Raw genomic sequence first — 20314 nt, forward strand, 5'->3', positions numbered from 1 at the left:
TATCTCACTAAAATTGACAAGATGGTGAGGAGGGCTACTTAAACAAATAATTCTGATACATTTGTAAATAAATGACCTTTACTCAAAATTATTTTTAATTGGAAATTGGCAAAAGGAACATTTTGCCATCTATGTTTCTCTTTAGTTTTAAATAATGTCAGAATTTACAGGTCTTTGTTAATATAGATGGGGTGACATTGCACCTTAATTAAGACTACTAAACAAGTCAACATTTTGTATGTTTACTGTATGTTTCAAAATTGTTTGCTAGCCTCATGTTGACCTTCAGAAATGTCATGCTTTACAATATTGATCTGAATTTCCAGTATCTGGGGGTTTATTTTTTAATTTGGGTCTCTCTTAATTGCGTCACTTAATTTGTGAAGTTTGAAACACTGGTGTATGTTCACTGGTGACTGGACCTGTGACCCTGGCTTTTCTGCAGGGAGGCTGGTGGGCAGCACCTCTGCACTTCACCTGTTGGTGTAGGACACGGACTTTGATCAGCTTTTGGGAGGATAGTTCACACGTGGGCTGTTAAATGACTGAGGTTTACATGGGTTTTTACATAAAGTCTTTTATGCCCTCTACCTGACAGAAAAGCATTATTTAAATGATGTTTGGTATGGCAGTTTACAGGTGCCCCATGTTGGCATTTTCTCGATAGTCATCATACCATATCAAACACACAGCAAATGTTTTTCTGCTCTGATGTAGAGAATCTAATTAGAGAATCTGCTAATTTAGAGAACTAGCCTATAATTGTGGTTTTTACTCATAATAACGGTAGATTTTTAAAACACTTGATGCATTTAAGTTTGTCATAGACATCATTCACTTATGCCTCACTTTGCAAAATCAATCTGAAAGGTTTCACTGTTTTTTTGCAGGATATTGTGACCAATGTTTCTCCAAGGATTGTGCGTGGAATAACTTCAGGTCCTATGTACGGCCCAGGCCAAGGCTCTTTTCTGAACATTGAACTGATCAGTGAGAAAACAGCAGCATATTGGTGCAAAAGTATTGCTGAACTGAAGGCTGACTTTCCAAACCATGTAAGTACCGCTCAGTCATAAAGATGCAACATACTTATTTAGAATCTACAGTTTACAGATATGTGAAAATCATCTATTTAATATTTATTTAATAGGATGCCAATTACTTTATTGACATACGAGTATGTTATTAAAAGCTAGAAAAGTGCATCCAAATAATCCTTATGATGGAAAATTCTGTGAAATTGCTGTTACATAAACAGAGAATATTTGTGATTTTTTTGTTAGGCTGATGTTTACGTTCAAATAGATAATATCAAGGGAAAGAGTTGATCCCAGTGTGGATGCTTGTCAGTTTTGCTGTTAATAATTTTGTATTTAAGATCGTATTTAAAGATGTAATATCTAATAATCATTTTCATTGTCAATTGAATTTGATTATAAAAGGAATCTGTGTTTTTCATTCTTAATCCAAATGTGAAAGATACTTCTAGTATTTTTATAGACAATCGGCTGCTTTAGGAGGAAAAAAACCCAACACTCACTTAAAGTTAACTTCACTATAAGGACAGAGTTTTGTTTGAGCCTTCTTGCCTATGGGGAATATCTGTCTAGAAGGTACTAATCAAAGTTGAGAGTAATGATACCAGCTAGCTGGCATAAGTGCTTTTTGGTTACTGTTCTAGTGAATAAGAACAATGAGGTGGAAAGTAAAATTCTCCTCAGTCATTATCTCGAATGGATAGAACTAAACATCACAGAGCCTGCATATCTTCTGTCTTGAAGTTATTACCTCCATAGTTCACCTACGAACAAAATAAGTGAATGTTTCTGAATATATTCGGGAATGAAGACAATTTTTTTTTTTTTCTCAGTTCCTGGAGTATAAATGTACACATCAACAAGTACAAAAATGTTTACACACATTGTATTGATAGTAAAATTTAAGTGCTACATGTATAATACCCTACTTCACTTAGGGTAGACTGTGTGTTTCTTTGCTGAGGTTCATGTCACTTTATTTACTGTGACTGTGCTTCATAATAATGAAACCAAAATATAATATTGTAATTCTCCGATTTAGATTTTAACATCCTTTGTCAAAATCCTGGATATTGCATGCGGGCAGACCACTGACCATTTCTACTGTGGGAATAGTCTCCCATTGAGTCTTCACCAAAAATCTATCGAAGCACTTTGTGCTTGAGACCAACCCATTCTCTTCTGTGAGGAAAAGCACTAGTAACAATTTCAAAGGGAAAAATTGAATTTTCTGAGACCCAGCCTCCTGTGTGGGATGAAGAAGTCCCACTCTTCCATAGCTTCTGGGACGAGCATCTTCTGATCATCCCTCGCTGTCTGAGTTATTGCTTTGAGAATGTGATTTCAGCTTCTGCACGTTGGCTGTGGCTGCTGCTGTGGCATCTTTGAGGTTGGTAATGCCTGTGTGGGCACAGGGGAAGCAGCATCCAGCAGTAGACCTTGCCTTTGCTGGCAGGGTTTTTTAAAACATGCCTGTGAACTCATCTAAGAACTGTCATAATTATAATGGTAAATTTGCTGCTGAGAACAGATTTTTATTCACTGAGTAAAAATCTCTTGGTGCTTATTTTGAATATTCTGTATAATTAGAGCTTGCAGATTTCCCCCCGCCCCAATTCCTGTTCACTGCTCTAGAAAGGCATTTTAAATTTGATGTGTTTTTATTAAATCGAGAAGCAGTTTCTGAGAACTGTTTAGGTGAACTTAATTAACAAGCAAAGAATGACATATTCTAGTCAAATGAAGACCAAACAGAGATCAGGGCACAAGTGATTACAGTAAAAAAACTTACCTTACTACCGTAAATTTTAAAAACAACTAAAAATGTACACATAATTGCTTTTCCTATGTAGTACATGTAATTTAAGGTAAGATTTATCTTACAGATGAAAAGGATGTGAGCAAAATAGTTGCTTCACTAGAAAATGATCCGACAACAGCATCCTATGTCATGCTATTAGAAAGAAGCGAACCATAATGCAAAAAAAGCAGCTAAATTCCCCCAACCAAGCCTAGGATTTGAACTGAATTTTACAAGGGCTTGTGCAGAAGAGAATGACCAGTCACAGCTCAGTGGATAATGTCACGTAACTGTGACGTGTTGTCTGTATAGATCAGGAACTTGCGTCTCCCTTGTGCTATCTTCGCCCCTGTAGTCGGTGGCCTCATTCTTTGGCTCTGCCAACTCCTGATTCTTGCTTGTCCCTCACAATTATCCGTGACTGGCAGTCCTTCCCTGCCTTCTCTTCTGTGAGCTTCTCCCCTCAACCCTCAATCCACTTCAAGGGGACTAGGGCAAAAGCTGCCACCAGCAGAAACTTACTGCAATGCCGCTGGCAGTGAATTAAATATTTGTAAGGGTCCAAGCAGAGAAGAAAGCAGAAAGTATCAGGATTTTGTATGTTTGCTTCTGAAGTAACATCAAAAGCTTTGCTGTTTCAACTTGGGACTTTTAAAAATTTTAGTTAATTTAATATCACTATTACTGCTTTTTCAGAAAACATACACACAAAAAGAAATTAAATGGTATGCACAGTACAGGCCTAAGGTGACTTTTTTTTTTTTCTAAATCAAGTGATTCTCTGGTAAAATGATTTGCAGTTAAAAACTGGGTTGTTTACTTCCAGTACTTCAGTCATCTCAGTAAAGTATTACTTCAGCAACTTGGTTGAGACTGTTTAAAACATATGGTATTACTCAGTGTTGTTTATTCTTAAATTTTCAAAGGATGCAGTTTTGAAAAGACTTTGTCCACTGCTTTCCTATATACCAAGAAAACAACCCTTCAGTCAGAGAGCTGTGAAAGGGAGAAGAAAATTAGTCTGTTTGTATTTGCTGTCTTCTTTTTACTTTCCCAGATATTGTAGTTTTACTTGTTTATATTGGCCTGTCTTTGTGATATCCAAACATCTTTACATGGTTAACTAAGCGTTTTTTTATGAGAGTTTATTAAGTATTTGTATTTTTCTCTCTTATGGCCACACATAGCATCTGATACCACAGGATTTATCATTCTGCGCAATTATTAATCAGGACGAAATTGATTTTGTATTTTGTTTTTTAGTAGTAGAGACTGAGAACTTGACAGTGAAAAAAGATGGAATAATTATTTTATTAATTTCATAGTCTTAAATGCAACATTAAAATATCCCTTCCGAATTAGAATAAAGTGGATACCTTATTGGCAAATTTTGCATCACTACTCCCCCAATAAAGGTTGTTTGTAAAGTGTTATATTAATCTAAAACTCAAGAAAAAAGCAAAAGAAAAATACCTTTAAGCAATATTTTCAGACTGAAATTTAATTACAATTTGTTTGAGAGGAATGACTACTGAAACCATAATCACAGTCCAGTAGACTGTTCTCTTTAGTCCCTGCTATAGAGGGACATTTTGGACCAAGTCTGATATTCCCGTGTAATACAAATATTATCTCAACATGATAATGAGCAATGGGAAGACTTTCCTTTTCTAAGGCCTGCTAAGGCTGGTTTGAGATGGCGGAAGGGAGATTTTGGTGGTGGGGAGTGAGCGACTGTCTGGGTGGGCTTTTAACTGCTGCCCTGGGTCAACCCACCACAGATGGGAAATGCATAAAGTTGTCAGTTCATGTTAAAAAGGCCACACCGTAATTTGGACATGCAATATTTGAGGCACTTTAGACAGCAGGGCAAAAGAACTAACACTAACGTCACAACATGTTCTACTTTCCTATGTTATTTACCAAGGAGATACCCAATTATACCGTGTATCGATGTCTGTTCCAGCCAAAATGTGGCTGACAAAATTATGTTTTATGGTATATTCAAGAAATTAGTTTACTTAAGAAGTATGAATTTGGCCAAGTAGAACTCGATATAATCAGGACTGGGGAAAAAAAAAAAAGTTCACTTTCACTTTAGCAAAAGTCTACAAATTTTAATCAGTAGAAAAAAAACAGGAAGAGAACTTACTGCTGAAATTTTATGCTCACATACTTGACATTAGCTGCAATGCGGCCATGACCTGTGCTGGGAGCTGTGAGCGCAAGTACGTCTGTGTGTGCTGGTGAAGCAAGGAGCTGTGTGTGCGGCAAAGCTGCCCATCCTGAGAATCAGCTTTGGTGGTTGCAAGGGAAAGGGCTATATTGGAGGTAACCCTTGTTTCGTACAAAAAAGCATACAGCCTGCTGCTGTTCCTCATCAAAACCTTTTGCTTACCATAGCACAGCCTTCTCATTTGAGCGGGTAGGTCACCTACTTACACAGATGTTTATTCTTCCAGTCCTAGAAGTGTGTCTATATATTTACAATACCTAGTAGCTGGCCAAATATTTTAAGGTTGTACATTATCCTGAATCCTCATTAGTGTTTGCCCTGGGGAGAGCAAGCTTGAGAAGAGCAAGGTTTGAAAATAGTAACACACTTCTTTGCAAAGAAGTGTGTACAGAGGGTCCCGTGAGAAGGTGATGGACACAGTTGCCAGGCAGTCTTTCTTCACCTTCCCAAAACTGTAACTGTTGCCTGTAGATAATAAAAAAGTAAGCAAGCTAATGATAAACCTCAATATGCTAATTAGTTTAAGTCTGAGAACGTGCGGGAAGTCACAGCAGTGCAGATAAAGGGCTTTGAAAGGACACTTAATAAACAAAATAGATTGCAGGGGAAATGTCATTCCCTACAGGTCTAATAGAAGCCCTTCACAAACAAGCAGATGTCTGAGAAATTTGTACTGGGATACCAGATTGTCAGCTGTGACACTGATTCTGTGATTCAGATATCAGTGTCGTGATGTGTTGAGTTGAGAAACCTCTTCTGCTAGAAACACTAAGTACTCTTGGACCCCAAAACTAAGCTGAAAATTCCTGTCATGTTAATGTTTGTTCTGCTGCTTACAGAACGTGGCTGACAGTCTCTCTGACAGTTACTCAGCAGAGAGCAGCTTTACAAGGCTGAAACTGTTAAAGATATATTTTTGTTCAACATTTTGTTCAAAATGTCCCAGGAACACCTGTCAGGAGTAGCCGTGCTAGAGAGTGTGTGAGAACAGAGCGCTGGATCCCAGGTTGATAACTAACTACTTTGGAGCATTAGGTTTTTGGCTTTTTGTCTGGTTTTGTTTGTTTGTTTTTAGTCTCCTGGAATGGAGTAATTAGGCTTTTTATATTATGCATTTTTTTTCTACCATAGAGATATGAAATAGGGCAGCCCATTTTGTTTGGTTTGGTGTTTGCGGGGCTTGGTGATTATTTTTTTGATTTTTTTGGTTTTTTGGTTGGTTTTTTTTTTTGAGCGTGGTGGGGTTTTTCTGTTTGTTTGGGTTTTTATGTTGGGGTTTTTTTGTGGGGTTTTTTGTGAGTGTATTGGGATCTTTTTATTTTAATTTATGTAGCAAAACGGTTTTTTTTTTTTTTGAATTCTACCATGTGAGGATAGGAGAAAATAAGGGGTTGCAGAGCAAGAAAAATACAATTGAACAGGCATAGAGGAGTGCCTTTCTTCTGTAAATAACTTTTGGTGCAGCAAACCACAATGTTCAAAAAGATTTCCTGAAGTTATAAGCTGAATAGAAATAGATTTGCAACAGCAATAGCAGTTATTTGGATAGTTTACATGGAGAGGTTTGATTAGTTTGCCAAAGCGATGCCTGAAATGGGGTCGTACATATCAAGCTTATGGTAGGACCAGCTCTGGTTTTAATACCAGGTTTCCTCTACAGACAGTGAAGAACATTTATATATTTATATTAACCTTTTCCCTCCCTAAGTCTGCACTAATAGTAGACCTTTTAATCTGTTTACTGAGAGGAATTGACGAGAACATCTAAAATTGCTGTAGTTCTCCTTTGAGACCTAAAACTAAGGGACATTAGGTGGAAAATCTTTTAAGATACAGGGGAATCATGGACTTCACAGCATTACTGTGAGGAGAAGGCCAGATTTAGCTTTCTCACTAGGTGTATCTGGAATACTTTGTGTATTTTTGCAGGCATTATTACAGATTTCACTTTTGATGGGTGTTCAGAGGCCCATGGGATGTTGTGTAGAGTACATAGTATTTACATTTTGAGATACCAGTCACTGATTTGATTCAGGTTATAAAAGGTAATGGTTTGTTTTACCATTTAGGTTTCAAATTTGAAATACTTGGGAATTTGGAATAGCAGTTGTAATATAGGTAATTAGGTGAGGTGAAGGGCAGACCCCTCATCTTCATCTTTGCAGGAGTCCCGTTCAGAAGAAGTGAAGATCAAATTGTCAGACTGCTGCTCTCCATAAACACGTGCTCTTCCTAGGGTTTTGCCTTTCCATCACAAATGATACTTTGGACTCCAAAGATCTACTGAGGTGTGCATCCACATGATGACTCACAGACACGTTGACAAGGTACAACACCTACAAACTTGGAATAAAATGTTTCTAAACAACCAGGTAGAGCCGTGCCAATGTGGACCTCACTTGATACCAGCAGCAACCAGTGTATTGTGGACCTGAATGGGGAGGGTACGTGCCATGCATTCTCAGGCCTATCAGAGGACCCTGGCTGGAAGCCCAGATGCTTTTCTCCATGATCTGAAAAGGAGGGAGCCACAGCTCAGCTGCCTAGATGCTTGCACACTCCATATCATGGAGGTGCCCAGCAGGGCAGAACAGCTACCTGGGTTCCTTTATCTGAATTTCAGATCCACAAATCATGTTAAAAAAGCTCCAGAAGTTCTTATTGCTGCAGCTTGAACTTCCCAGAGCCAGCTGTCATGGCTGCTTGGTAGGAGGTGAAAAAACTCGCACAGCAGTTGTTAAATTCACCATATGGAAAAGATCGCTTTTACTACAGAAAACTGGCAGTAGGCCTAGACATTAACATCAGAGGAAATCCTAGCTGAAGAGGGAGGATGAGGCTGGGATAAGGCAGTGACACCGGTTATCTCTCCCAGGAACTGAACCACTTGGCCCTAGCTAGTGTGGAGTGCAAGAACGGCCAAGACTCCTCCATTTCCGATGACGACTGTGGTGAGTAGAAGGGAAGAAGCTTTGGAGCATGGAGCATTATGACCACCTTCCCTTTTTTTCTTTATGCTTAACCATAATGGAAAGGGAGGAAAGATGCTTCCTAGAAAAGAGAGGGGCAAGACATAAACAACGTACCTCTGCATATTCCACTCTCCCCCATCCTGAGGGTGTCCTCATTGCCTCTGACCCCGATTCAGCTCCTCGTGAGCTAGCAGGACACATTTTCCTCTGTGCAGTCTAAGGAGGAATTCAACAAGAACTCAGATTTACTCAGTGGATTTACACCAGAAGTGCTCATCCGTTTCTGTAGGCACAGCAGTTTATATTTGCAAGAGTAAGTGAACAAAGAACAGAGGCTAGTAACAGAAATGTTGATGTATTGGGTCTTTGAGATCACATTTTCTTATAAGGAAGGAAGTTTTCTGGGAGAGGCTCTTCCACAAGGCATAAAAAATGCTCAAGCCTCATATAACCTGAATATTAATAGAGATGGGACTGAGCTACAAAATATGGTGCTGTAAATTTTCCCTTCTTGAAGCTTTGGTGTTATTAAAAACAACAAAAAAAACCCAACACCAACAAAAAAAGAGAGTAAATACAGGAAAATTCTCATCTATCATCAGCATTTTTTGATAGTAATGTTGGCTATAGCAGATCTGCACGAGGCTTGAAAAGTAGCAGAGAACTGGCATGAGAGCTACACTGATGTAACAACTTTTCTGGAGGAGATCAGGGGAACTACAGACTCCAAATCTTCTATCCTTGTATGCAAATTGGTAGAAGGTGTTCTAAAAAGTAGAATTAGCAAACAAACAAAACCAAAAAAACGAGAGAGTAAAGAAACCCCTTTTTTAGTATGCCATACCTTAAAATATGTTCTTTGAGGACATCAAGGGAGACTCAGCTGATAAAGAGAGCTTGGGTTTCTGAAAGCATTTGATAGTGTCCCTCACTGAAGGATTTGATTGAAAGTAAGTTACTATAAGATTAGAAGGAAGAAACCCACATAAATAAACAACTAGTTAAACATAGTAAACAATGTCAAAGAATAAATACTCAATTTTCACAGTGGATAAAGAGCTCCAGATAAATTCTCTAGGGATCTGTGCTGTGTTCTGTGCTGTGTTCTGTGCCGTTTAAAATGTTTATTAACTTCAAGAATGTGAACTTTGCTGGCAATAGTATTGTAGGGAGATAAAGATAAGAGCAAACTATAAAGGGTTGTGAAGGATCTTGAGTTACTGTGTGACTGGCCAATGAATTGCCAGATAAAATTAAATTAAGATAAATGTAGTATGCACATGGAATAAAACAGTACTAAATTTATACACAGTGATTGATTATAAGCTAACTATACTAGGGTTACAGTGGAGGGCACTATGAAAATCTCAGCTTAATGCTGAATAGCATTGAAATAAAGCATATCAAACATAGAACTTCTGAGAAAGGAAGAGAGAGCAAAGCAAAAACCATCCCTATGCCAGTGTATTGATTTTATTTTTTTTTTTCCCCCCACCACATTTTGAATACACTGTGCAGTTCACATTTGTCTATCTCAACAAGAGTGCTGCTGGGTTGGAACCAGAAGAGTTGATAGGTGGAAATGAGCAGTAGGAGACACTCCACCACATGCCTCTGTGCAACTGGTTCTGATTCTCACATTGCATTGCTGGTGCCAGAGATACAGACGGGTTGAGAAAGAATCAACTGGAAAAATTATTTGGAGAAGGCTATGAGTGCATCACGTCCGGCTCAGGAAATTCCTGTGCCACAGGTTTCTTAAAAGCTGAGGGAGTTTTCTAGGGAAATACTACTCTAAGGTTGCCCTAGAGAGCTGCTGCTGGTGTGTGTTAGAGAAGTGGTACTGAGCTACATAACACATTCCTACAGGTTTACATTGTCAATGCTCAAAGAAGAGCTGTTAGATTTGCACCCAGGATCAGAAACCGTCTCCTGCCTCCCAGTCCTGTCTCAACCTTTGGACCATTGTGCCTGTATTACATTTTGAGAACCTGATTAGCATGTGACTGCACTACTTGAACTCAAGCTGAGATGAAGATTTATTTTGTACTAGTTTGAAATTATGTGCTAAGGGTTTTGTGATTCAAGTGCGGTCTTCAATTTCCTAAGATTTGAAAGGCTGCATTTCCAGAGGGTCACCACAGATGATCCTACATATAGAAACACAAGAAAGTCTACTAAATATTTACCCAGAGACAATGTCTGTTCATGCATGTTCCAATGATCATGCAGTACATGTCATATTGATTGGTCCCAACTGCCACTATATTCATTTTGGGTCTTTTGTATTATTTTAAGAATATGGTGAGTAAACTGGCAAAGAGGTAGAAGCATGCACTCTGGCCATCAATTTGAGGGAGTTTTATTTTATGAAAGCGCAAATCTTTTGCTGGAAATGGCAATTTGTAACTCAGAATAGAACCACATGGTAAATTCAGTGAGATTTTTACAATCAGTCTGTGATTCAGATGTACATGTTTGTGGTGGAAAATTAGGACATCGAGGAGACATTTAGAAGATCTTTTATGTTTTGCACTTGGAAATACCACTTTGTTGAGAAACCTGTCAAACTAGTTTAGTGCAGAACTGTACTTTCTTCCTGTGCATGTTATAAAGCCATGACTTATTTTGTTTGTTTTACTTTCATAGCTAAGGTTTGACAAATATTCAGTAAGGCAGAGGACTATTTGTACATACGCTAAGAATATCCTTTTGATTTGAAGAGTGAGTTATTGATCCCTGCAAGAAAAGAACAATTTTCACAGTTTTGTGAGGACTATGAATGCGTCTTTAGAACTTTAGCCTTAGGGTAAGAACTAGGAGAAAATTAAAGCAGTTTCTGAAATACTTCACCAACCATCTCCTAGAAAATGACCCAATCTGCTTGATTATTGGAAAACACAAACTCCTTAATGGCTAGCATCAGCTGAAGCTGGTTCAGGATGTGCTTTGGCTGTTGCTGCTAAAAATTCCTTTTTTGAAGAGATCTGTGAGTGGCCGTTAAGCAGGAGTATTGACAAAGGAAATGCGATAAACATAAAGACAGCGTGATTAAAAAAGATATTTCTAGAAAGTAATTCTGCTGACAGTGACATGAAGAGTTTAATATTTTTGTTCATCTTATTAACGTTTGAATTTCCTTTTATTTTTCTATGCAGAGTATTATTAGGAGAGAAAAGAAAAGCTCTTAAAATCCCCAACTGTTTTCTCAGTTTGGTAAGTTACTGTGTGCACAATAGAGTGCTGCAAAATGATCTGTGAAGTCCAGCTGGGTATCAGGCAGAGCATTCATTCTTTCTAGAAATGTCCTCCATACACTGCAACAAAGGAAATGGCATCATGCGTTAAAAAAACCTGTACGCTAAGATGTCCATTTCACCCCCACCAATCTGTGCTTAAAATAGCTATAACAATCTTGGTGCAGGGCATTTCCTGGCGATTAATAACCGGCCAGGGTTAATGGCCCTCAGCAGTGCCTCAGGCCATCAACTCCTCCCAGCCAGTCATTACTCCCTGGGAAATGCCCTTCTCTGGGTAGTTATCTTTTTAATATTAGGACGTAGACATTGCCATTGGATGGGGAGAAAATGGCCGTGTGTCAATGTTAAAAAATAAACTCCCAAATGGCAAAATTTAAAAATTACCAACAGCCAATGATCCATCAAAATTAAAATCTAAAGTTTGGAAGAATGACAAAATCCTACTAGCCTTATTATGTGTGCAAAACATTTATCCCCCAAATACTTCTCCCCAGTTTCCATTTCATGTTTGTCATAGGTAACTGGGTAAATTACAAAAGTTGACCTTTTAAAATGCACAGTAGCTTTAACATTCATTTATACTGACTGCAATATGATTTTGGTCTTTTAAGAGGCACTGTGTATGATTTAGAAAATTCTGCTTTTTCTCTTTTATGTAATGTATATTACAATAATAATCAGAAAGCAAATATATACCTGATAAAAGTAGCAAGTACATGCTGTTCCTGTAGCCCATATTCTGCACTTAATTTCTGCAATGTGGTTTACATTTTAGGCATTCTAGTAGAGCTCTAATGAAGAAAAATATGAAGGCTAGGTCTATATTTAAAAGCCTTGCTCATATACTTATGTAGGCTAGGAATACTAAAAATAAAATTGCATCTAACTGCTGTCCTGGCAGAACCCTAGGGTAGATGCAGTTATACCATCAAACTGTTTATTTTTGTTCTGGAGCAAGGAAAGAGTTTACTAATATGAACTGTGTCGGCAGTAGGAGAGCTGGCTCTGTGCAGACATGTTCTAGCATAGAGAAGGAAGGCAGAGGCAAATGCTTGAATCTATCACGATTTGAGCCAGCTCTTCAGTCTGATTGACAGCAGCTGGACTATATCCCAGTCTCCTGTGCTTTCTGGAGAGGGGGGCTGTGGGAAGATCTCAAATTCAGAGCAAAATGTGGGAATAAAGGATTACAAGATGTTTTTTTTCCCTTATCCCCTGAGAGAAACATGTAGATTAGCAGAATTCTTAGTGGGCTCTGAACTCATCTTAATCTCCCCCCTCAACACTGCTGATTGCTTCTGAACTTTTTATGCACATTGATTTTAAGTACTATTGTCATAAACTTTTACATAGTCATCTTCACCAAACTTCTCGTGTCTGTCACGTTTCCATATTCTAGATCTCAGTTAACCCTGCTTTTGTATTTTGATTCCTTTTTTATGTTCTGTTCAAAAGTAATGAACCACACTTGCTAAACATGCAAAATCAGGTGGTCAGCAGGACCCAAAAAGCAAAACTCTTTCTCTGTTCATATAGCATTAGTCTGATATACTGTTATGTAAGCACAGACATGCCAACAAATTATTAATACCACAGGACAGCAAATTACTGTGTGTCAGTATGGTAACTACCCGTGTGCATGTTTGTAACTTGCAGCAAATACAAGCTAATTCACGTTAATATGAATTTCCTTAATTTTGGACATAGCAAATCGGACTTACCTTGTATTTTGTGGGGTTTCAAAGAGTGCTGAAGCAGGTGATTGCTGCAAGTGCACCATTTGCTGGTAACTCATAAATCAGCAGTAACTGGTTTGTGTGTCTAAACCTTGTGTGCCTGTCTAGTGGAGATGGTATATTCTTTTAATTGTTGAAGGAAAAATGTAACAATAAGTACTTATTTCCTGAACACTTAAACCCAAATAGATGTTTTAAAGCCTTCTTTCAAGGAGACCTAAATACATCCTTTATTTTGAGCTGCATAAGTTAAATGTAAACTCTAAGAAAATAACAGAGTACTTTTCTGTCCTATTCCTTGCTGCTGCACCTCTCAGTCTCATGACTCCCTGGAAGAATGCTTTTTTGCTGGTTTATTTTTACATCCTTCTTATATTTTTTAGGCTCAGTTCCTAATCTATTTCAAGTTTCATTTTCTTTTAGGTCTCTTTATGTTTAACATTTTTGTTATAAAATTGTACTTACGTTGATTGTTTCTGTCTATACATAACAGCTAGTTAAGGTCTTAGGTTTGGCAAAAAGTTATACTGAAGCTCTATTCCTAAATTTCAGGATAGCATTTCTAAAAATCTGTGGCACTTTTCTTGCAGTGTAAAAATCTGGTAGGCTTATTCTTGGCCACATAATTCTTGGCCACCCAGCCATTTATGAGAGATATCCGTATTAAAATCTGAATACACTTACAGAATGTTTGATTTAACTACAGCTCGGGTGAGGTTCTGTGAATTTTATAGGTGCCGCAAATTCTTACCTGTGAGCAGTATGCGCATCTCAAGGTAAAGGCTGGACATTAAAAATGGATGTGAGTCGCATTTGTATTTTCCTAATGTTGTGCTATCGGCACCCGTCTGGTTCCTAGAAGGACTTCTACCTTTGATTCTGCCAGAGGCATCCACGTTTCGCCTGATTTATTTTCAGTTTATCTTTTTGGGAACACGCACACTCACTGCTGGGTCATTGATAAAATCTCTCCAACATTAGATGGCAATTGGTCTAACAGTGCATTCAATTGGATAGGACTATAATCCTATAGACTATTCAATGCATTTTAATTTTGAAACATCTAACAACATAGTGGTATACTGAACAAGTTAGATAACAATTTTATCAAACATCCAAATATTTAGTGAAAATAGTAAGGCCTCTTTCGGTTTCTCAGCATCTCCAGATAAACTTCCCTAAAAGATGAAGAGGTGGGTGGAACTGGCAGTTAAGGAGGAAAGATTAGCCAGAAGGTAGCTGCCAACTTCCAGCCCTTAATTTTGTATCATCTTTGCTGCTGGAATGTAGCCAAAAAACTACTTGGGTCATCAGACATAACAGCAAGCTACTTAAGTAAATTATAATGCATATAAAAAAGCATAGAGCTACCCACTCATGAGAATTTCTGATCATATCTCAGATGGAAGCACTAAAGACCTGCCATCATGAGGTCCGGTGTGTAGTGGCACTGCTGTTCACTGAATTTTTGGCCCAGCTGGGAGATGCTGGGGATAATAGGAAGGTTATATGAAGAGATCAAGTTCAACAGAAAACATGGATTTTCATCTTTACTTCTTGAGTGCTTCTGTGCCTGTCAGAAAGCAGAGTTTCTTTCTTTGCTAGGGGACTATTTTAGTATATTTTTCACTATAGAAATATTTATGTAAGAAACATTTTTTCAAAATGAAAATACTTATTTATTTTTAAACATTTTTTGTATAATCCATAAAGCATGTTTCTTACTTGCCTCACCTTCTTATCTTCTCTCTTTCCCCTTTAAAAAATTCCAACAGTGTTACTGGCAAGAAGCTATCGAGTGCTAATTTATTGTTAATCATTTGAAAAGAGCAACAAGAATTAATTTTGTATAAGAAATGCTACTATTGATACAGGTTGATCATTAAATGAGCCTAGGGCTTGCATTAATATGGGCCTAAGCAGAAACAGTTGTCTCCCACCAGATCAGGAGGGCTCTTGTTCATTTGAGGAGGTGGAAGCTGGTAGGAATTAATGAACGTGTGTGAGTGCGCCTGATATTTCTCTTTGTTGCAGTTTGAGGTTTGTGCCTTGTGTGTCAGGGAGGTGAATGGCGTGTTGTAGCTGTGGAGATGGCCTTGCTGCTGGGTCTAATTAAAGAGCAGAGCTGAATGAGCTTGGACAGTGGCAGAAAAAGTAGAACTGAAGATTATTTTTGCTTTAGTACTTGATGACGGTGAAGAACAAAATCCGAAGGTAGGTACCAATGAAGAAAAGAGTTAAACCTGGCAAGAGGGGTCAAGGACAACAGAAAGAGCTTCTTCAAATACATGGCAGATAAAACTAACACCAGAGGCAATGTAGGCCCACTGATGAATGGGATGGGTGCCCTGGTGACAGAAGATACAGAGAAGGCAGAGTTACTAAATGCCTTCTTTGTCTACTCTGCCAGAGGCTGTCCTGAGGAGCCCCGTACCCCTGAGGCCCCAGAGGAAGGCAGGGCAATGGAGGAGTTTGCCTTGGTTGATGGGGACTAGGTTAGGGAGCAATAAAGCAATCTGGACATCCATAAATCCATGGGTCCAGATAGGATGCACCCGCGGGTGCTGAGGGAGCTGACTGAAGTCATTGCTGGACCACTCTCCATCATCTTTGCCAAGTCTTGGGAAACGGGGAGGTGCCTGGGGACTGGAGGAAAGCAAATATCACTCCGGTCTTCAAAAAGGGCAAGAAGGAGGACCCGGGCAACTATAGACTGATCAGCCTCACCTCCATCCCTGGGAAAGTGATGGAACACCTTATCCTTGGTGCCATCTTAAGACATATCAAGGATAAGAGGGTCATCAGGGGCAGTCAACATGGCTTCACCAAGGGGACGTCATGCTTGACCAACCTCATAGCCTTTTATGAAGACATAACAAGGTGGATTGATAACGGCAGAGCGGTGGATGTGGTCTACCTTGACTTCAGTAAAGCCTTTGACACTGTCTCCCACAGCATCCTCACAGCTAAACTGAGGAAGTGCGGACTGGATGATTGGGTAGTGAGGTGGACTGCAAACTGGCTGAAGGAGAGAAGCCAGAGAGTCGTGGTCAATGGGGCGGAGTCTGGTTGGAGGCCTGTATCTAGTGGAGTGCCTCAAGGGTCAGTTCTGGGACCAATACTGTTCAATATATTCATCAATGACTTGGATGAGGGAATTGAGTGTACTATCAGCAAGTTTGCTGATGACACCAAGCTGGGAGGAGTGGCTGACATGCCAGAAGGCCGTGCTGCCGTCCAGCGAGACCTGGACAGGCTGGAGAGTTGGGCAGGGAAAAATTTCATGAAATATAACAAGGGCAAGTGTAGAGTCTTACATCTGGGCAGGAACAACCCCAGGTTCCAGTATAGGTTGGGGAATGACCTATTAGAGAGCAGTGTAGGGGAAAGGGACCTGGGGGTCCTGGTGGACAGCAGGATGACCATGAGCCAGCACTGTGCCCTTGTGGCCAAGAAGGCCAATGGCATCCTGGGGTGGATTAGAAGTGGGGTGGTTAGTGGGTCGAGAGAGGTTCTCCTTCCCCTCTACTCTGCCCTGGTGAGACCGCATCTGGAATATTGTGTCCAGTTCTGGGCCCCTCACTTCAAGAAGGACAGGGAACTGCTGGAGAGAGTCCAGCGCAGGGCCACAAAGATGATTAAGGGAGTGGAGCATCTCCCTTATGAGGAAAGGCTGAGGGAGCTGGGTCTCTTTAGCTTGGAGAAGAGGAGACTGAGGGGTGACCTCATTAATGTTTATAAATATGTAAAGGGTGGGTGTCACGAGGATGGAGCCAGGCTCTTCTCGGTGACAACCAACAGTAAGACAAGGGCTAATGGGTTCAAGCTGGAACACAAGAGGTTCCACTTAAATTTGAGAAGAAACTTCTTCTCAGTGAGGGTGACGGAACACTGGAACAGGCTGCCCAGGGAGGTTGTGGAGTCTCCTTCTCTGGAGATATTCAAAACCTGCCTGGACGCCTTCCTGTGTAACCTCATCTGGGTGTTCCTGCTCCAGCAGGGGGATTGGACTAGATGATCTTTTGAGGTCCCTTCCAATCCCTAACATTCTGTGATTCTGTGAAAAATAAAAGAGATTGGTCCTGCAGGATCACAGGAAGAGGCAGTGGAGACAGCAATGGACCAGGTCTCAAAGGGGAGCAAAGACGACAGCTTGAAGATTGCATGAGAGAACAGAAGGCAGAATATAGAGATAAAAGACAGGTTTGAACACATATCAGACTGCAGCAGGTTCCTGTGCCCTGAGAAGGCTTGTTAGGCTTAATGTCAGAATTGCTAAAGATAGTTGGTTCTCTGCTTGATGCAGGGGTATGAAGTGAACAGGAAGAGAATGAGGCAAGAATACTTGTTGATCATGTGTATTTTTGCAGGGAGCACTCATAGGAAAATTCAGGTTGTCAGGAACCTCAGGAGGTGAGGTGAGCTAGTCCAATCTTCTGCTAAAGTAAATTGGTTATGAAATTAGACTATTCAGAGAAAATAATACGGATTTGGAGAGAATGCCCAAAGAAGTGGAAACTTAAGTGTTCTTCAGAAGAATCATTCTAGCATTTGGAGGAGGAAGGTAAAAGTATCACAAGAAAACAAAAATCAATAGATCAAACAGTTATTATTATGTTACTGTGTGCATTGTAGCTTTCTACCATTCTTTCATTCATGCTTTCCAACAGGAAAATAACACAGAAGATCTTTGTGTAAGTGATCCTTAGTGAAGTTCTGGTGGGGATGGATCCCACTGGTCCTAACTCTGGCCACTGAAAAGATCCCATGTTTCCAGCCCTGAGAATATCTGCAGATTGTCTCTCATGAGTTGAACCTGTCCCATGAATCAGGCAGATTTTAGAGCATGAGAAAGCTCCTCTTTCTGAAGTCCAATACCTGGACCAGACAGGAGAGAATTGCACAAGGGACCGATAGGTCTCCTTCATGCAGCTGGCCTGTAAAGACCTCAGAAAATTTCCTGAAGAAAGGACAAGCCTTACAGCCTGTTCTCACACGCTTTCTTAATGACCATACCCTCATCTATCAGAACAGCCTAACTAGAGAGCTGTTTGTGGAAAATCCGGCAAATTATCAGTGCTTTTCATTATATCACTGCAAGAATAATGGTGCATAGAGAGTGGGTGAGCTGTGGAAGATGCAGCCAGGCTGACAAAATCACTCACTCCTCCCAAGTATTGCTTTGGCACCAGCAATGTCACATGATGAAGTAGATCACAGGGCTCTAAAGTGTAAAAGGGAGGGGTTTTTCTCCCTCCTCTCAGCTACATTTCTCTCCTCTATCAGCACCGACACTGCTAGTTTTCTTGAGCCTTCAAATCCAAGGAAGTGAATTAAAAGAAGCCCTGGGGGTGATGGAACAAGGGAAGAGATAGGATGGACTTCTCGGGGATGCAAAGAGACAGATTGGACCTGGGGAATTGCTGGCTGACTAAATGCAGGATTTAGGGAACTCTGACGAAGTTATTCTGTGTGCATTTTGTCTCTATTTTCTACTGAATTTGTTTTCTAATAAATTAAGCAGCTTTGCTGCTAAGTAATAATATATCTGCATGTATGTAGAAGCATTCAGGGACTGGAAGGGATCTTTGGGTTCTTTTCAGTCAATGTCTGTCCATTCCCTCTATGAGAGCAGCCTGCAGCCCTTGAACATTTTTGTCTCCAGTTGACTTCCCTTCTCAGAGGGGCACCCTGCAGAGAGCTGCCTGTGCTATTGTGAGTCTAACCGCTAACAATGGGCGAAGTGCTTAAAGGACTGTGTTAGAAAGGACTGTGCATATATCTGGGCAGATAACTTGATGAGAGAAAAATTTCTAAAGGTGGAAGAAAAAATCCACAAATTTGTGTTGTCTTTTGCCAGCCTTGTTTTCCATATGTGGTCATAAGAATCAATAATGTGTCAGCACCCTGGTGTAAAGCTTTTGCTACAGGTCATAGCATGTGTCTGAAATATCGTAGAATTAGATATATCCTTTTTCTGTTAGCTTCTCCAATATTGTATTGGCCTCCTCTGCTTTCTCTTTATATTAAGTCAGTGTGGGAAGTGCAGAAATACAGCAGGGGCATGGCAGGTCCACAAGGACTTGCAGGTATTGTTTGCAAGGAGTACTGCTGAAAATAAATATCTGTCTTCACTCTTCTCTTGCATCCAGCCTTTGTTAACTTGCATCTTTTCCATTCAGTAATGCTAATTTCCATTCACCCATGTATTCATTTTCACTCAGTACCAAAGAGATTAAAGGTTGAACTAGGATAAGTTTCCTATGCAAGAAAAAAAATCCCGAAGATTCTATCAAATTTCCAGGGAAGTCTTCAGCCACATGGGTAATTGTCAATGGAACTTGAAGGGTTTACCTGAAGCACTGAAAATTTCAACAGTCTATCATAAAATAGACATACGTTTTCTAATTATGTCAAACATTTGAGTTTCCCTGAGGTGTATTATGCAAGTGCTATATTCTCTTTCATTAAACATCTGTTTTGGGGAACTCATATTCCATGGTTTCTTTTTCACTCTTCAGGAATTACCATGTCTAAATTAAAGAGGCTCTGAGGCATGGGAGGTACAGGTGCATCAGGTCGCTTTTTGTTCTGTCCATTCATTTTGCTTTCGGTCATATTCCAAGTTGGTAGGACTCTCATTAAACGTTTTAATGGAAAGTTAGCTTTTTCTTTATCCACACTTTCCATGTGCATGATCTGTGCCTACACATGTATGTGCACAAGCAGGGCCAAGGCCATGGTAGCTCAACTTCTGCCCTGACAATGGCCGATATGGTGCCAACACTCACGTGGCAGAGGAGCAGTTACAACACCAAGCTGCTCCATTGTTCCCTACAGCTGCAGTCCTAAAGAGCAACCTCTTTAACTTTGTGCTCCTGTCAAAGCCACGGTGTTCTGTTATTTTACAAAGAAATGAGTTTGTTCATAACCCTTGCTTTTTATTTGTCTGAGGACGTTAGATCCTAACAGCTCTAGGTCCCAATTTGAAGCTATAACCCAGGGTACTCACTGACATCGATCAAATAATCTTACTAAATAGATGAAATCTCATTGGTAGAAGTAGAATCATTACATGAAAATAACTGGCTTTGGAAATCAGCACCTCCGTTTAGCCTGAGAAGAGAATCTTTGTTGTTTTCTGCTCCTGCAGATTTTGTGTGTGATAGAGTGAGCAAATGGTAACATTTTCGAACTCCTATCATCAGCTTCTCTAGACTTATTTGTGAGCTGATAGTGTTTGGGCTGTTTTTTGCGTTGATCTGTTGTATC

General features: G+C 39.8%; 1 protein-coding gene across 1 annotated transcript in view; it reads left to right on the plus strand.

The window, feature by feature from the left end:
- The window catches only part of DPYD (dihydropyrimidine dehydrogenase), a 348521-nt gene that overhangs the window by 206603 nt on the left and 121604 nt on the right, over positions 1 to 20314 (plus strand). The window contains exon 14 of the mRNA XM_065656297.1: positions 891 to 1055. Within this exon, the coding sequence (XP_065512369.1) occupies positions 891 to 1055 (165 nt within the window). The remainder of the gene's footprint in view (positions 1 to 890; positions 1056 to 20314) is intronic.

The sequence above is a fragment of the Caloenas nicobarica genome, chromosome Z (genome assembly GCF_036013445.1).
Source record: "Caloenas nicobarica isolate bCalNic1 chromosome Z, bCalNic1.hap1, whole genome shotgun sequence".
NCBI classification, from domain to species: Eukaryota; Metazoa; Chordata; class Aves; order Columbiformes; family Columbidae; genus Caloenas; species Caloenas nicobarica.